This window comes from Schistocerca nitens, chromosome 5, assembly GCF_023898315.1.
Source record: "Schistocerca nitens isolate TAMUIC-IGC-003100 chromosome 5, iqSchNite1.1, whole genome shotgun sequence".
NCBI lineage: Eukaryota > Metazoa > Arthropoda > Insecta > Orthoptera > Acrididae > Schistocerca > Schistocerca nitens.
Window position 1 is genome coordinate 247,590,456 of NC_064618.1, and position 13,617 is coordinate 247,604,072.

General features: G+C 43.2%; 1 protein-coding gene across 1 annotated transcript in view; it reads left to right on the forward strand.

Moving 5' to 3' along the window:
• Positions 1–13,617, forward strand: part of LOC126259198 (semaphorin-5A) — a 686,291-nt gene that overhangs the window by 147,865 nt on the left and 524,809 nt on the right. Inside the window, exon 2 of the mRNA XM_049955789.1 lies at positions 12,951–13,086. Within this exon, the coding sequence (XP_049811746.1) occupies positions 12,960–13,086 (127 nt within the window). The 5' untranslated portion in view covers positions 12,951–12,959. The remainder of the gene's footprint in view (positions 1–12,950; positions 13,087–13,617) is intronic.

Below are 13,617 nucleotides of genomic sequence, written 5' to 3' on the forward strand. Positions count from 1 at the left end.
AAGTCCCATAGTGCTCAGAGCCATTTGAACCATTTGATTTTAACAAAGCACAATACAGCGTGTAACAGACAATGTATTCTTTTATAAAACACTCAGAGCAAAAGCATCATTCATACAATTGATTCGACCTCCTGCAGGAATCTCAAAGTAGAGAGTGTGGAGGTCATGGACGGAGACTGTGGATAGGTGGCGCTCGGCAGGAGTGTGGGTCGGCCGGGGGGCGTGCCCATATAGTCTATGCAATTCCAATAAACACCGTGTCCGAGTGGCGCTGTGTTTAACGCACTGCCAAGTAAACAGGAGATGTCGGGTTCCACAACCTGTCCGGTACATATTTTCATTCGTTTTCACTGATTCCCCACAAAGTCCCCATGCGGCTAATATCAATAGTTCCTTCCCTTCCCTTTCCTTTCCTTTCTCTCTCTCCCCCCACCTCTTCCACCTTCAGTTTACATAAACTGTATCACAGTTGTGCATCCCGCGCGGTGTCTGTCCCTTCGGGCATGTTCGAAAACACAGACACCATCGCTTCATATGGTAGTAGGAGTAATCCACTAAATTACAGGCCCGTATCGTTAACGTCGATATGTAGCAGGATTTTAGAATATATATTGTTTTCGAACATTATGTATTACCTCGAAGAAAACTGTCTATTGACACACAGTCAACATGGGTTTAGAAAACATCGTTCCTGTGAAACACAACTAGCTCTTAATTCACATGAAGTGTTGAGTGCTATTGACAAGCCATTTCACATCGATTCCGTATTTCTGGAATTCCGGAAGGCTTTTGACACAGTACCACATAAGCGGCTCGTAGTGAAATTGCGTACTTATGGAATATCGTCTTAGTTATGTGACTGTATTTGTGATTTCCTGTCAGCGAGGTCACAGTTCGCAGTAACTGACGGAAAGTCATCGACTACAACAGAAGTGATTTCTGGCGTTCCACAAGGTAGTGTTATAGGCCCTTTGCTGTTCCTTATCTATATAAACGATTTTAGACACAATCTGAGCAGCCGTCTTCGGTTCTTTGCAGATGACGCTGTCGTTTATCGACTAATAAAGTCATCAGAAGATCAAAACAAACTGCAATACGATTTAGAAAAGATATCTGAATGGTGCGAAAAGTGGCAATTGACCCTGAATAACGAAAAGTGTGAGGTCATCCACATGAGTGCTAAATGAACTCGTTAAACTTCGGTTACACGATAAATCAGTCTAATCTAAAATCCGTGTATTCAACTAAATACCTAGGTATTACAATTACGAAGAACTTAAATTGGAAGGAACATATAGAAAATGTTGTGGGGAAGGCTAACCAAAGACTGCATTTTATTGGCAGGACACTTAGAAAATGTAACATACCTACTAAGGAGACTGCCTATACTACACTTGTCCGACGTCTTTTAGAATACTGCTGCGCGGTGTGGGATCCTTACCAGATAGGACTGACGGAGTACATCGAAAAAGTTCAAATAAAGGCAGCACGTTTTGTATTATCGCGAAATATGGGAGAGGGTGTCACAGAAATGATACAGGATTTGGGCTGGAAATCGTTAAAAGAAAGGCGTTATTCGTTGCGACGGAATCTTCTCACGAAATTCCAATCACCAACTTTCTCCTCCGAATACGAAAATATTTTGTTGACAACGACCTACAAAGGGAGGAACGATCACCACGATAAAATAAGGGAAATCAGAGCTCGTACGGAAAGATATAGGTGTTCATTCTTTCCGCGCGCTATACGAGATTGGAATAATAGAGAATTGTGAAGGTGGTTCGATGGATCCTCTGCCAGGCACTTAAATGTGATTTGCAGAGTATCCATGTAGATGTAGATGTAGATGTAGATATAATAAACAAATAGTGTCAGTTATTGTCATAGTGCCGGCCGCTGTGGCCGAGCGGTTCTAGGCGCTTCAGTTCGGAACCGCGCTGCTGCTACCGTCGCAGGTTCAAATCCTGCCTCGGGCGTGGCTGTGTGTGATGTCCTTAGGTTAGTGAGGTTTAAGTAGTTCTAAATCTAGGGGACTGATGTCCTCAGATGTTAAGTCCCATAGTGCTTAGAGCCATTTGAAGCATTTTTGTTGTGATAGTGTAAATGATAGAGCACGAGACTCCTCCTCAGCGTTTGGCTCGGGTTCGATCCTTTCTACAGACCCATGTTTAGTTTTTGTATCGCTCCCCTGATCGGTTCTAAGAAACCAGACGAAAACTCGTTTGGCCACACCGTCTCTGTTGGGCCGTTTGAGTTTCCGCGCATAACTGCCTGGCTGCCTAACTTCAGCGCCAAATAAATTGGAAACGACTCAATGTATCGAATTCTTTTCTCAACAGTTATTTTCGAGCAAAACCTACCCTGGAACATACTTACAGACTTCTCAGACTGTATATTTGCTGTTGACACCAGTACCTAAAATTGTGTAAACACCTCGATGAGATCGCTAAATAATATCGATACCGACAACAAAAAGTGGAATGAAACAACAAACTTACTGTTACCAGTCACTGTTTAATGCACAACGCGTTTGAAAGTTTTAAACCTCCATCATCAGGTGGCTGTATGTGCGTTAAGGTGGCGTAAGTGTGTTGTATTACGACTTTGGGGTAACCTGTCGCACTGTCTCCAGTGATCGCAGTCTTCTTTCATTGTTGTTATACGTCACATGTAAAATCGTGTCTCAAAACTGCACCATGTTTGTTTACAAAATGTGACAGTTTACATGCGATGTATTACGGCAGAGAAAGGAGCCTCCGACCACAGGAAAATGGCTCTAAGCACTATGGGACTTAACATCTGAGGTCATCAGTCCCCTAGACTTAGAACTACTTAAACCTAACTAACCTAAGGACATCACACACATCCATACCCGAGGGAGGATTTGAACCTGCGACCGTAGCAGCAGTGCGTTTCCGGCCTGAAGCGTCTAGAACCTCTCGGCCACAGCGGCCGGCCGACCACAGGGGACAATGCGACAGGTTGCCCTAGAGTCCTAACACAATACACACGTCATATTAATGCACATAAATCCACCTGATGATGGAGGTTTAAACCTCGAAATCTTTGTGTATATAAATAGTGACTGGCTACAGTAAACTTGTTTCATCCAATATCAATGCAGCCCGAAAGTTAGACTCCAGAAATCAAATTGTTTCTCCTCCAACTTCCAATCCCTGTATCCTTCCACGATCATACACAAACTATCCCACTACCTTACACCTACAGACACTCCACATGCGGGAATTTCCGTTCAGTTCGCGGTCCGTTAAAAAGCTTTAAATACCTCTTTGTGAAACAGGGAGACATACCTTTTTTTTAAATTTTTTTTTAACATGTACTTGTTCATTTAGGGCTAATCACCGTTCCGTTGACGTCAGCTGCTCTGTGGTTGAAAATCGCTGCTCTACTGAGAAAAAGTAATTTGTCTGCCTATTCGAATTATTTTGATATGGATCATGTTAAATAGGATAGTTTACAGTCTGAATGCGTATGTTAACCGATAATGGTAGGTGTATTGCATGATTACTGGCACATCGCGGCACTGCACAGATTACCGAACCTAGCTCTGAAGCTCGCTCTGTGCCTCCCGAGGTGGATTCAACTCGTCTGCTGCGCGAAGACACTGGAATTTCGCTTTTGTGGGACAGAATCCGGCAGACTGCACATGCTTTCCACGAAAGGATGGTAAATCCCGCAATAGACTCATCACTGAAATGAGGCACCAACCATATCACAGGCCGACAACACGTTCGCCTGACCTGCTGCGAGAATAGTTTTCTCCGCAGCAGACTGAGGAAAAATCACTTCCACAGCACCAGAGGCCAATCTTTCAGCGAGATAAATTTTCCGCGCAATTGTTTGAGGAGAAACATATACACATTACCTGAGGCCAATCCAGCAAGTCAGGAGGTTCAGCAGGAATAACAGTTTAGTATTTAACCTGTATCCATGCCGGGCAAGGAATACTCGACAAATAAGCGACAAGCATGATTACTACAAAGATATTTCTGCTGGTGAATAATTACTTGTCGGAGCAAAAAGCGTTGCTGATCATGCATATGATATACTCGTATGCATGCGGACGAAGCACGCTATTTCTGAACCACCTATAAGGACAGGGGAGAAAAGCGTTTATCTATTATGGGATGTGTTAACGAAGGACGCCCAGGCGAGGTTCCGTGCGGCCTTGAAGTGGCGCCAGCAGCAGGGAGACGTGTTTACGTCCAGGAGCCGCCCGAGCGGCCGGGGAGGCGCGCCAGCGCAGCGATGCATGCACAACTCGTTGGCGACAGGAGAGCGTGCAAGATAAATTGCTGCATTCCTTACACATCAGCGAACGTGTCTGGGGGAACACGGAATGAAAGAATAAGCCTCATGAAACTAAAAGAATAACATTACTTTGAACTAAAAACAAGAAAACAAGCAAAAGACACTGAGGTGACTAAAGTCATGCGATCTACATCTACATCTACATGGATACTCTGCAAATCACATTTAAGTGCCTGGCAGAGGGTTCATCGAACCACCTTCACAATTCTCTATTATTCCAATCTCGTATAGCGCGCGGAAGGAAAGAACACCAGTATCTTTCAGTACGAGCTCTGATTTCCCTTATTTTATCTTGGTGATCGTTCCTCCCTATGTAAGTCGGTGTCAACAAAATATTTTCGCATTCGGAGGAGAAAGTTGGTGACTGCAATTTCGTGAGAAGATTCCGTCGCAACGAAAAACGCCTTTCTTCTAATGATGTCCAGCCCAAATCCTGCATCATTTCAGTGACACTCTCTCCCATATTTCGCGATAATACTAAAGGTGCTGCCTTTCTTTGAACTTTTTCGATGTGCTCCGTGAGTCCTATCCGGTAAGGATCCCACATCGCGCAACAGTATTCTAAAAGAGGACGGACAAACGTAGTGTAGGCAGTCTCCTTAGTAGGTTTGTTACATTTTCTAACTGTCCTGCCAATAAAACGCAGTCTTTGGTTAGCCTTCCCCACAACATTTTCTATATGTTCCTTCCAATTTAAGTTCTTCGTAATTGTAATACCTAGGTATTTAGTTGAATACACGGATTTTAGATTAGACTGATTTATCGTGTAACCGAAGTTTAACGAGTTCATTTAGCACTCATGTGGATGACCTCACACTTTTCGTTATTCAGGGTCAACTGCCACTTTTCGCACCATTCAGATATCTTTTCTAAATCGTTTTGCAGTTTGTTTTGATCTTCTGATGACTTTATTAGTCGATAAACGACAGCGTCATCTGCAAACTACCTAAGACGGCTGCTCAGATTGCCTCCCAAATCGTTTATATAGACAAGGAACAGCAAAGGGCCTATAACACTACCTTGGGGAACGTCAGAAGTCAATCAGAAATCTGAATGGTGCGAAAATTGGCATTTGTTTTTTCGTTGTCCGGGTTGCATGTTCCCGGTCCGGCGCCTCCCTCCCAGCTGCTGCAGTTCGCTTGTGCGCGTGTCGCGTTTGCGGCAGGTAACAACAGAAGCGACATCAACAACAAAACAAACTATTGCACAGTAGATACCTTAATTTTGAGCATGCAAAGGGGATTGTGAGGCTTAAATGTGTGTTTCAGTTGTTAGTACAGTACAGTTTTCTAATCTTTACTAATAGTTTAACGCCCACTCACTAAAGTAGTTAATTTTAGATGTGAAAAGAGAATTATTTACGACATGTTATGTGGTTCCGATGTAAGAGCAACTACACAAATGTTATCTTTACAATAATACCAGTCACTTGTACCGTATACGCCGTTTAAAGTGGATTCGCACTGTTTAGAGTACGTCCAGCATACGTTAACAGGTGTACTTTTGTGCATCATGTTTGTATGATGTAACAAGCATCTGTGAGCAATACGGCCTTTTGCACAAGGTGCTTTCTGTTTTTAAACATTTTAGCGATGACAAACCTTTTATAATGTGGTGATTTTTATCCACTTGACATCTTGTGCGTGATGAACACGTTTTACAACAAAAATATCTTTACGGTATGTAAATGTAAATGTCCATTTCCGGTTTTTATAATGCCAAACTAAAACTTTTATATCAGGTGTTACATCTGAACTTATGAAACATGTTCCATGTATATGCTCTTTCTTACAGACCTGAGGACGACAGTAAAATTTGTTGAAAACATGTGTCTTAAATAAAGAAATATTTTATGCTATCTTGGCTGTCGAATGATTTTTAACTATCGCCCGTCAGTACCCCCAAAATGAGAAAATTCAGTCTATTCTGTTGATTCGTGTATTCGTACATTATCAGCTTGGAAGATAAACCCATTGACGAGTTGTTGACTGTAGAGCTGGAGTGTTCTTTCCGGACTCTGCACAGCCATACGTGATATTACCACTAAAGACGACGGAGCCCCCTCCTTGACGGGATAAGCACAGGTACATGACGGGTTCCACAATCCTCTCTGATGATCTTCAGGCGTCAGACGAATTCTGCACATCGGATGTTTCCTTGCCCATCTTCTTCGTGCTCCACGGTGCTGTGGGGCGTTGTAGTGTACTCGTATTTCGAAACGGAGGTCTAGAGTCCAAATGAATTGTGTGGATACGTCTTCGTTCTGTATGGGTGTCTACATACAGTTTAAACACGCGTTTCGAGGGACAGTACTCTTATCATTGGATTGTAAAAAGCTAACGCCCGAGGCTAAAACAGTAAAAAGTGTACTAACACTGTTGCGGCATTCATTAAATAAAATAGAATAAAAGTAAATTGGGGTATGTGCTGATTTTATCCACTTGACGTCTTGTGCGTGATGAACACGTTTTACAACAAAGCCGGCCGGTTTGGCCGAGTGGTTCTAGGCGCTACAGTCTGAAGCCGCACGACTACTACGGTCGCAGGTTCGAATCCTGCCTCCGGCATGGGTGTGTGTGTTTGTCCTTAGGATAATTTAGGATAAGTAGCGTGTAAGCTTAGAGACTGATGACCTTAGCAGTTAAGTCCCATAAGATTTCACACACATTTTTTTTTACAACAAAAATATCTTTATAGTATGTAAACGTACATGCCCATTTCCGGGTTTTATAATGCCAAATTCAAATGGCTCTGAGCACTGTGGGACTTAACATCTGAGGTCATCAGTCCCCTAGTCTTAGAACTGTTTAAACTTAACTAACCTAACGACATCACGAACATCCATGCCCGAGGCAGGATTCGAACCTGCGACCATAGCAGTCGACCGGTTCCGGACTGAAGCGCCTAGAACCGCTCGGCCACCCTGACCGGCTTATAATGCCAAATTAAAACTTTCATATCAAGTGTTACATCTGAACTTATGAAATGTGTTCAGTGTATGTGCTCTTTCTTAATAAAATCGTCGACTTCTGTCAGTAACCGTCTATCTCTCACCACACACAACACCAGGCCGCGCCATGCTGATTTCCTATGGCCTCCAGGAGAGTGAAGTAGACGCTTCTGCGGAGGTGTACAAAACAAACGCTGAAATTTTATTTTAGGAACTCCCCAACAGTGTTGGTAGACTTTTTAGTGCTTTAGCCTCATGAGTTAAGTTTTTATAGCCTAGTGATTAGAGCATTGTCCCTTGAAACGCATTATTAAGCTCTGCGTAGGATAGAAATACGGTCGAATGCTACCAGTCACTAGTGTAGAAAGTAAGAAACGCTCAGAGACCTGTTGCATAACATTAAACAAATGTTCGGTTCCATTTGCAGCTGGCTCTGTTCCGTGGCAGCTCGTACGCATACGGAGCTGCGGACGAGCCGGAGCAGCAGACGGCGGCGATGGTCAGCCCGCCAGACGTGTGGTGTTTATTTTCTTCTTTATGTCCTACTGGCGGCACGGCACGGCGGGCCGGGCTATGGCTAGGCGGTCCGTTTTCTGCTTTCACCGACCCTCCCAGCTCCTGTCATCGCTCTGCCTCCTCAGGATCCGTCCAGTTCGGCGCATACATTCTATACGCAGGCGGAAGCGCCACTGGCGGCGAAGACGCGAAACATACAGAGCACGGCCGGGCATCCCGAACACGGGCCAGATTCTGCCTGCGACTGGTTCCAAACCGACCCGCGGAAGAAATTCGTGGGAGAGAGAGAGGCGCCGCAGAATTTTTATAACGGAAATTTTGAAGAGAAAAAACGTAAAAGCATCGTTTGTGAAGAGACAGTGTTCAAGACGCATAAGTAAATATAAACAGCTGACGATGGAGGAATATAAAATGCTCTCAAAAACAAAATGTTTCGAGGTAGGTGTGGCGTGTCGGAAAGGGTTGCCATTCATATCGTTACCCCATAAACATTAACGTCACCGGCGGTACATTTTTGACTTCATGCGCTAGGACAGTGGTTCCCAACCTTTTTTATAGGAAATGAGACTCTTAAAGTAGTAAATGGATTTTGCTATTTGGGGAGCAAAATAATTCATGATGGTCGAAGTAGAGAGGATATAAAAGGTAGACTGGCAATGGCAAGGAAAGCGTTTCTGAAGAAGAGAAATTTGTTAACATCGAGTATAGATTTAAATGTCAGGAAGTCGTTTCTGAAAGTATTTGTACGGAGTGTAGCCATGTAAGTGAAACATGGTCGATAAATAGTTTGGACAGGAAGAGAATAGAAGCTTTCGAAATGTGGTGCTACAGAAGAATGCTGAAGATTAGATGGGTACACCACATAGCTAATGAGGAGGTATTCAACAGAATTGGGGAGGAGTTCGTGGCACAACTTGACTAGAAGAAGGGATCGTTTGGTAGGACATGTTCTGAGGCATCGAGGGATCGCCAATTTAGTATTGGAGGGCAGCTGGAGGGTAAAAATCGTAGAGGGAGACCAAGAGATGAATACAATAAACAGATTCAGAAGGATGTAGGTTGCAGTAGGTACCGGGAGATGAAGAAGTTTGCACAGGATAGAGTAGCATAGAGAGCCGCATCAAACCAGTCTCTGGACTGAAGACCACAACAATAACAATCCCTGAGTGCAATTAGACATTAGCTAGTACCCCCGCCCTCCCCTATGCCTGCCGCCATTTCCCCCCTCCCCTCCCCACATTACCACCAACTTCAGTAGCTAATTAAACTGTAGAATGAAAGACTTTTCTTGGAACACTTTTATTTTTTAAATGATGAAAGATGAATGATATTTAATTTGTGTGTTTGTGTTAGAATGAGTGACAAAGGAATTTTTGGTGCATCGCAGTTGCTACCCACAACTCCTTCTCAGATAAGAAACCTAGCTATCCACAGTAAAGGTAGACACTTGTCACAAAACATACTTCCCTTGCGTTACTTCTCTACGTTGCGGCACTTGCTTGACCAGCACACTGAAATCCCAATTAAAATCAACGAAGTTAAAATGTGTGCACTATACTTGTTGTTCGTTAATCACTTCATTGGTGCTATTTTTACTTCTGAACTGGCAGTAATCCGACGACTTCAGCCTGTTAATGCTTTGTGTCTGACCACAGCCACTAATAGTAATAATAATAATAATAATAATAATAGCCGGCCGTGGTGGCCGAGCGGTTCTAGGCGCTTCAGTCTGGAACCGCGCGACCGCTACGGTCGCAGATTCGAATCCTGCCTTGGCAATGGATGTGTGTGATGTTGTTTGGTTAGTTAGGTTTAAGTAGTTCCCAGTTCCACGGGACTGATGACCTCTGATGTTACGTCCCGTAGTGCTCTGAGCCATCTGAACCATTTTTGAATAATAATAATAATAATAATAATACTGTGTACAGCATTATTGTAGTCCTGATGTAGTTACTGCTGTCTCGTGCTGTCAATTAATTTATTTATCTGTTTCGAAGCGAGTAATGAAGCAATTTCTGGACTACTGCAGGTACTGTCAACAACTTGGAGAAGATATTTTCGTGATATATTTAGCATTTGTTACGTATATGTCTCACTTTTATCATCATCGATGTACGGAACAAAGCACAACATATGTGTGTAGTAGGTGGACTATGTGGGAAACCTGTAACCTCCACCTCATTAATGCTACTAATTGAGAAAAAGTAAGTACTGACATCTTATATAATCAGTATTAAGGTCTTACAAAACTGTGATGACAGTAATATCTTTTGAAAATAATTAGTTTCGTGATTGAAACAGAACTGACTCGTTTAGTTTTTACCCCTCAGAGAATTTCATTTTAACCGTGAGGGGGTGATTGGCTGCTGCGCTAGGAGCTCTATTGTCGCGTCACGTGACAACCTGGGCCGCTTGCCTAAAGGCTCGTGAATCAGGCCCGCGGCTCACCTAAGTTTTCCTGTGCCTGGTACAGAGTCTCGAACGGCTATTCACCCCATCATACTTCAACGTTGACTGTATTCTGATTTAAATTAATTGGTACTTGACAGCCGACGGACTGAATTGCTACTGCCAACATTCCTTACAAGCAGCTTCTAATTACGTTGAGTACCGATAGGGTATCGTCTCAACTGTGCGACTGGATCCGTGATTTCCTGTTTGAATATGTACGAACTGACGGAAAGTCATCTAGTGAAACCGAAGGTGTGTCAGGGGTACCGCAAGGAAGCTTTATAAGCAAAATCCTGTTCTTAAGCTATATAAACGGTTTCGGAGACAATCTTAGATGTCTGCGAATGAAGCTGTCGTTTACTCTCTAGTGAAATCATCAGCAGATCCAAACTAATTACAAAATGTTTAAGGCAAGATATTTGCATGGTGCAAAAAGTGATAGTTGATCATGAGGAATAAAAAGTGTGCGATGCACCACATGAGCACTAAAACATTCCGTTACATTTTGGTGGTTACACGGTAAATCACACAAATTTAAAACTTGCGGGCAAGCATAACTCCGCGTTCTGGCCCCCGTGTCAACCTCTACCAATGGTGTCATCGGATGCGGTGTGTGTGTGTGTGTGAGGGGGAGGTGGGGGGAGGGGGATCGTTTCGCGAGGCCGGCACCCCGATCTTCCGGCCGTTGACGGCTTTCCTTACGTTGGAGCCGTCACTTCTCTTACGAACCGCTCTTCCACAATCACAAATGCTTGGTAGTGTCAGGACTCTAACCCTAGTCTACACATAATTATCAGATGCGCTGACCATTGAGCCAGAAAAGTGGACTTGAACTTGTAGATTCACCTAAATACCTAGGGACTACAATAACGAACAAATGAAGTTGGAACCATCACATACAAAATGTTGTGGGGAAGGCGAATCAAAGACCGCGTTTTATTGGCAAAACAATTAGAAGGTGCAACAAATCTACTGAAGAGGTTGCCTACAGTACACTACGCTTGTCCGTCCTCTTCTGAAATTGCGGTACGAAGTAGGAATGACCTAGGCCATCGAAAAAGTTCAGAAAAGGGCAGCTGGTGTTTTATTATTGCGTAGTAGTGGGGGAGGGGGGAGGAGGGGGGCGGGGGGAGTGTCACAGATAATATGAGCGAGCATTCGTTAAAACAAAGGCGTTTTTCGTTTCGACGAAGTCTTGTCAAGGTATTTTAAGCATCATCTTTCGCCTCCGAATGTCAAAGCCGTTTGTTGACTCCTACCTACAGAGGGAGAAGTTACCATCGTGATAAAATAAGAGAAATCGGAGCTCGTACGGAAAGATATACGTATTCATTTTTCCCGCGTGGGGTTTGAGAGTGGAGCGGTAGCGAAATAGGTTGAAAGTGGTTCTACAATGCCTCTGCCAAACAGTTCGGTGTGAAATGCACAGCAGTGGTGTAGATATTTTTATTTATACAACTTTTCTACGGCCTGAATTATAATTGAGAAAATATTGAAAACACTATAAAAATCTAAACTAGATACCAAATTCAGAATTTTTTACGTGTTTTTTTTTTTTTTTTTTTTTTTTTTTTTTTTTTTTTTTGTAGAAGATAGAGAGGTGAACCTTCATACTTGGTGTGAGTTCAATATGACAAAAAAACGACTTTTCCGAAAGTTATAGATACCGCATGCAGTGCGATACGCAAATATGGAAATATTAATTTTGGTAATTAACAACAACAAAATTTACAGAGTTCAATAGCTTTCGGGATCCGACGTGATTAGTTTGACGGTAAAATTCCACCTACTTCAAAAAAATTCTTGTAATTTTGGTCCATATTAAAATTAAGAACAGGTTTTTGATACGATTAAAGATGCTATATAGATGTATACTAACACAAATTTCAGGTTTTTAAGTGGTTTTCATTGGAGATTCAGATTTTAAAGCCGTGGCGGCTGCCTGATAGACAGTACTTGTGACGACAACATTGCAGCTTTGGACCTTCAAGGTCAGATGCCAACTAACTGAAATCAGACTATAAACGATGTTACTAAATGGAAAAAAAGCAACAACACAAGACTACGGAAATTAGGAGGGAACTTAGCGCTTGATGCCCACAAATTCGGAACAAACTTTGTCGTTGAGTGTGTTACGCTGAAATGCAATGCTCTCGAGGAAAATACGCAACGCAGATACACAGAACTGAGGAAATATTGACACGGCTACTTTCTTGGGAGCTCTGCTACTGAGCTAGAATCCAAAACTGTCACATGACCTAAGAGCAAAGCCTCCGAAAGGCATCGTTAAAGTTTGGCGACTGGTTACGTCGTATCTGTTTACTTATAGTTGTGCGGCAAGATTTTTTTTATCGGCTGAAACGAGTGAATGTCGCGACTTAAAAACGTTAATTTGCAGTAAACCTGCTTTCTCTTTCCGACTTCGCTGCCTCTCCGTCTCTCTTACGTTTTTTGTTTACGTGTATTTTTAGTTTGTATGAACGGAACGCAATTAATATTCAGAAAGCTGCTTTTGCTGCGCCAGGTACCCCCTTGCCTCGCAGAGAATTAGAGCCGTTTTTGAGTGCATTTAAAGAAAAAGAAAAGCGTCGAACCAAAACCCGTCACACTGCGCAGCCTCGACTACGAACAGAAGAGCGCAGCTGTGTATTTTTTGTACAGTGTCTCCAGTGCTGAGCTTGCACTCGCTGCTGTGTTGCAGAGTGGCGAGATGGCGGCGTGGCCACTGCTGGTGTCGGCTGCAGCTCTGGCGTCGCTGTGGAGCCCGTGCGCATGCGCAGCTTCCGCCCCCTCCCTGCCGTCGCCTGCCCACGACTTCCGCTTCATCTCGTACGAGGGTGAGTAGCTGATGCAGCAACCGCGCAACCGTGCAACAGGTACCTCGCCGCCACCGCGCGTCGTCGCAGCCGGTCGCTTTCCCGCGATGTCTTTCAAAATATGTCACAGTTGTTTAAGGTGGTGGGTTGTTTATGTATCATATATTGAAGAATAAATTTTTTATTATTATTTTGAGCTTTTCCTCATTACAGAGGCTTATCTCCAACACAATAATTTACTTGGAAAGTACAATACAAACAATAAACGTTCTTAAACTATATTTTCAAAATATTGCTGCAGGTGTTTCGATCTTGTGTGTCCTCTTCCTCTGCGCCCATTGTGTGCTGTACATTTTGGAGCCAGGTGGTCATAAGTCGTACTCTTCTTCTTCTTCTTCTCCCTCCGGTTCCTCCCATTCCAGTATCAATTTTGGTATTCTGGTTTTCTCCATTCGTCGTACATGCCCGTACCACTGTAATTTCTTCCTATCCATTACGTCATATATTGTTCCTTTTATTTCATTCTCATTATTTCGGTGTTCCTTATCTTTT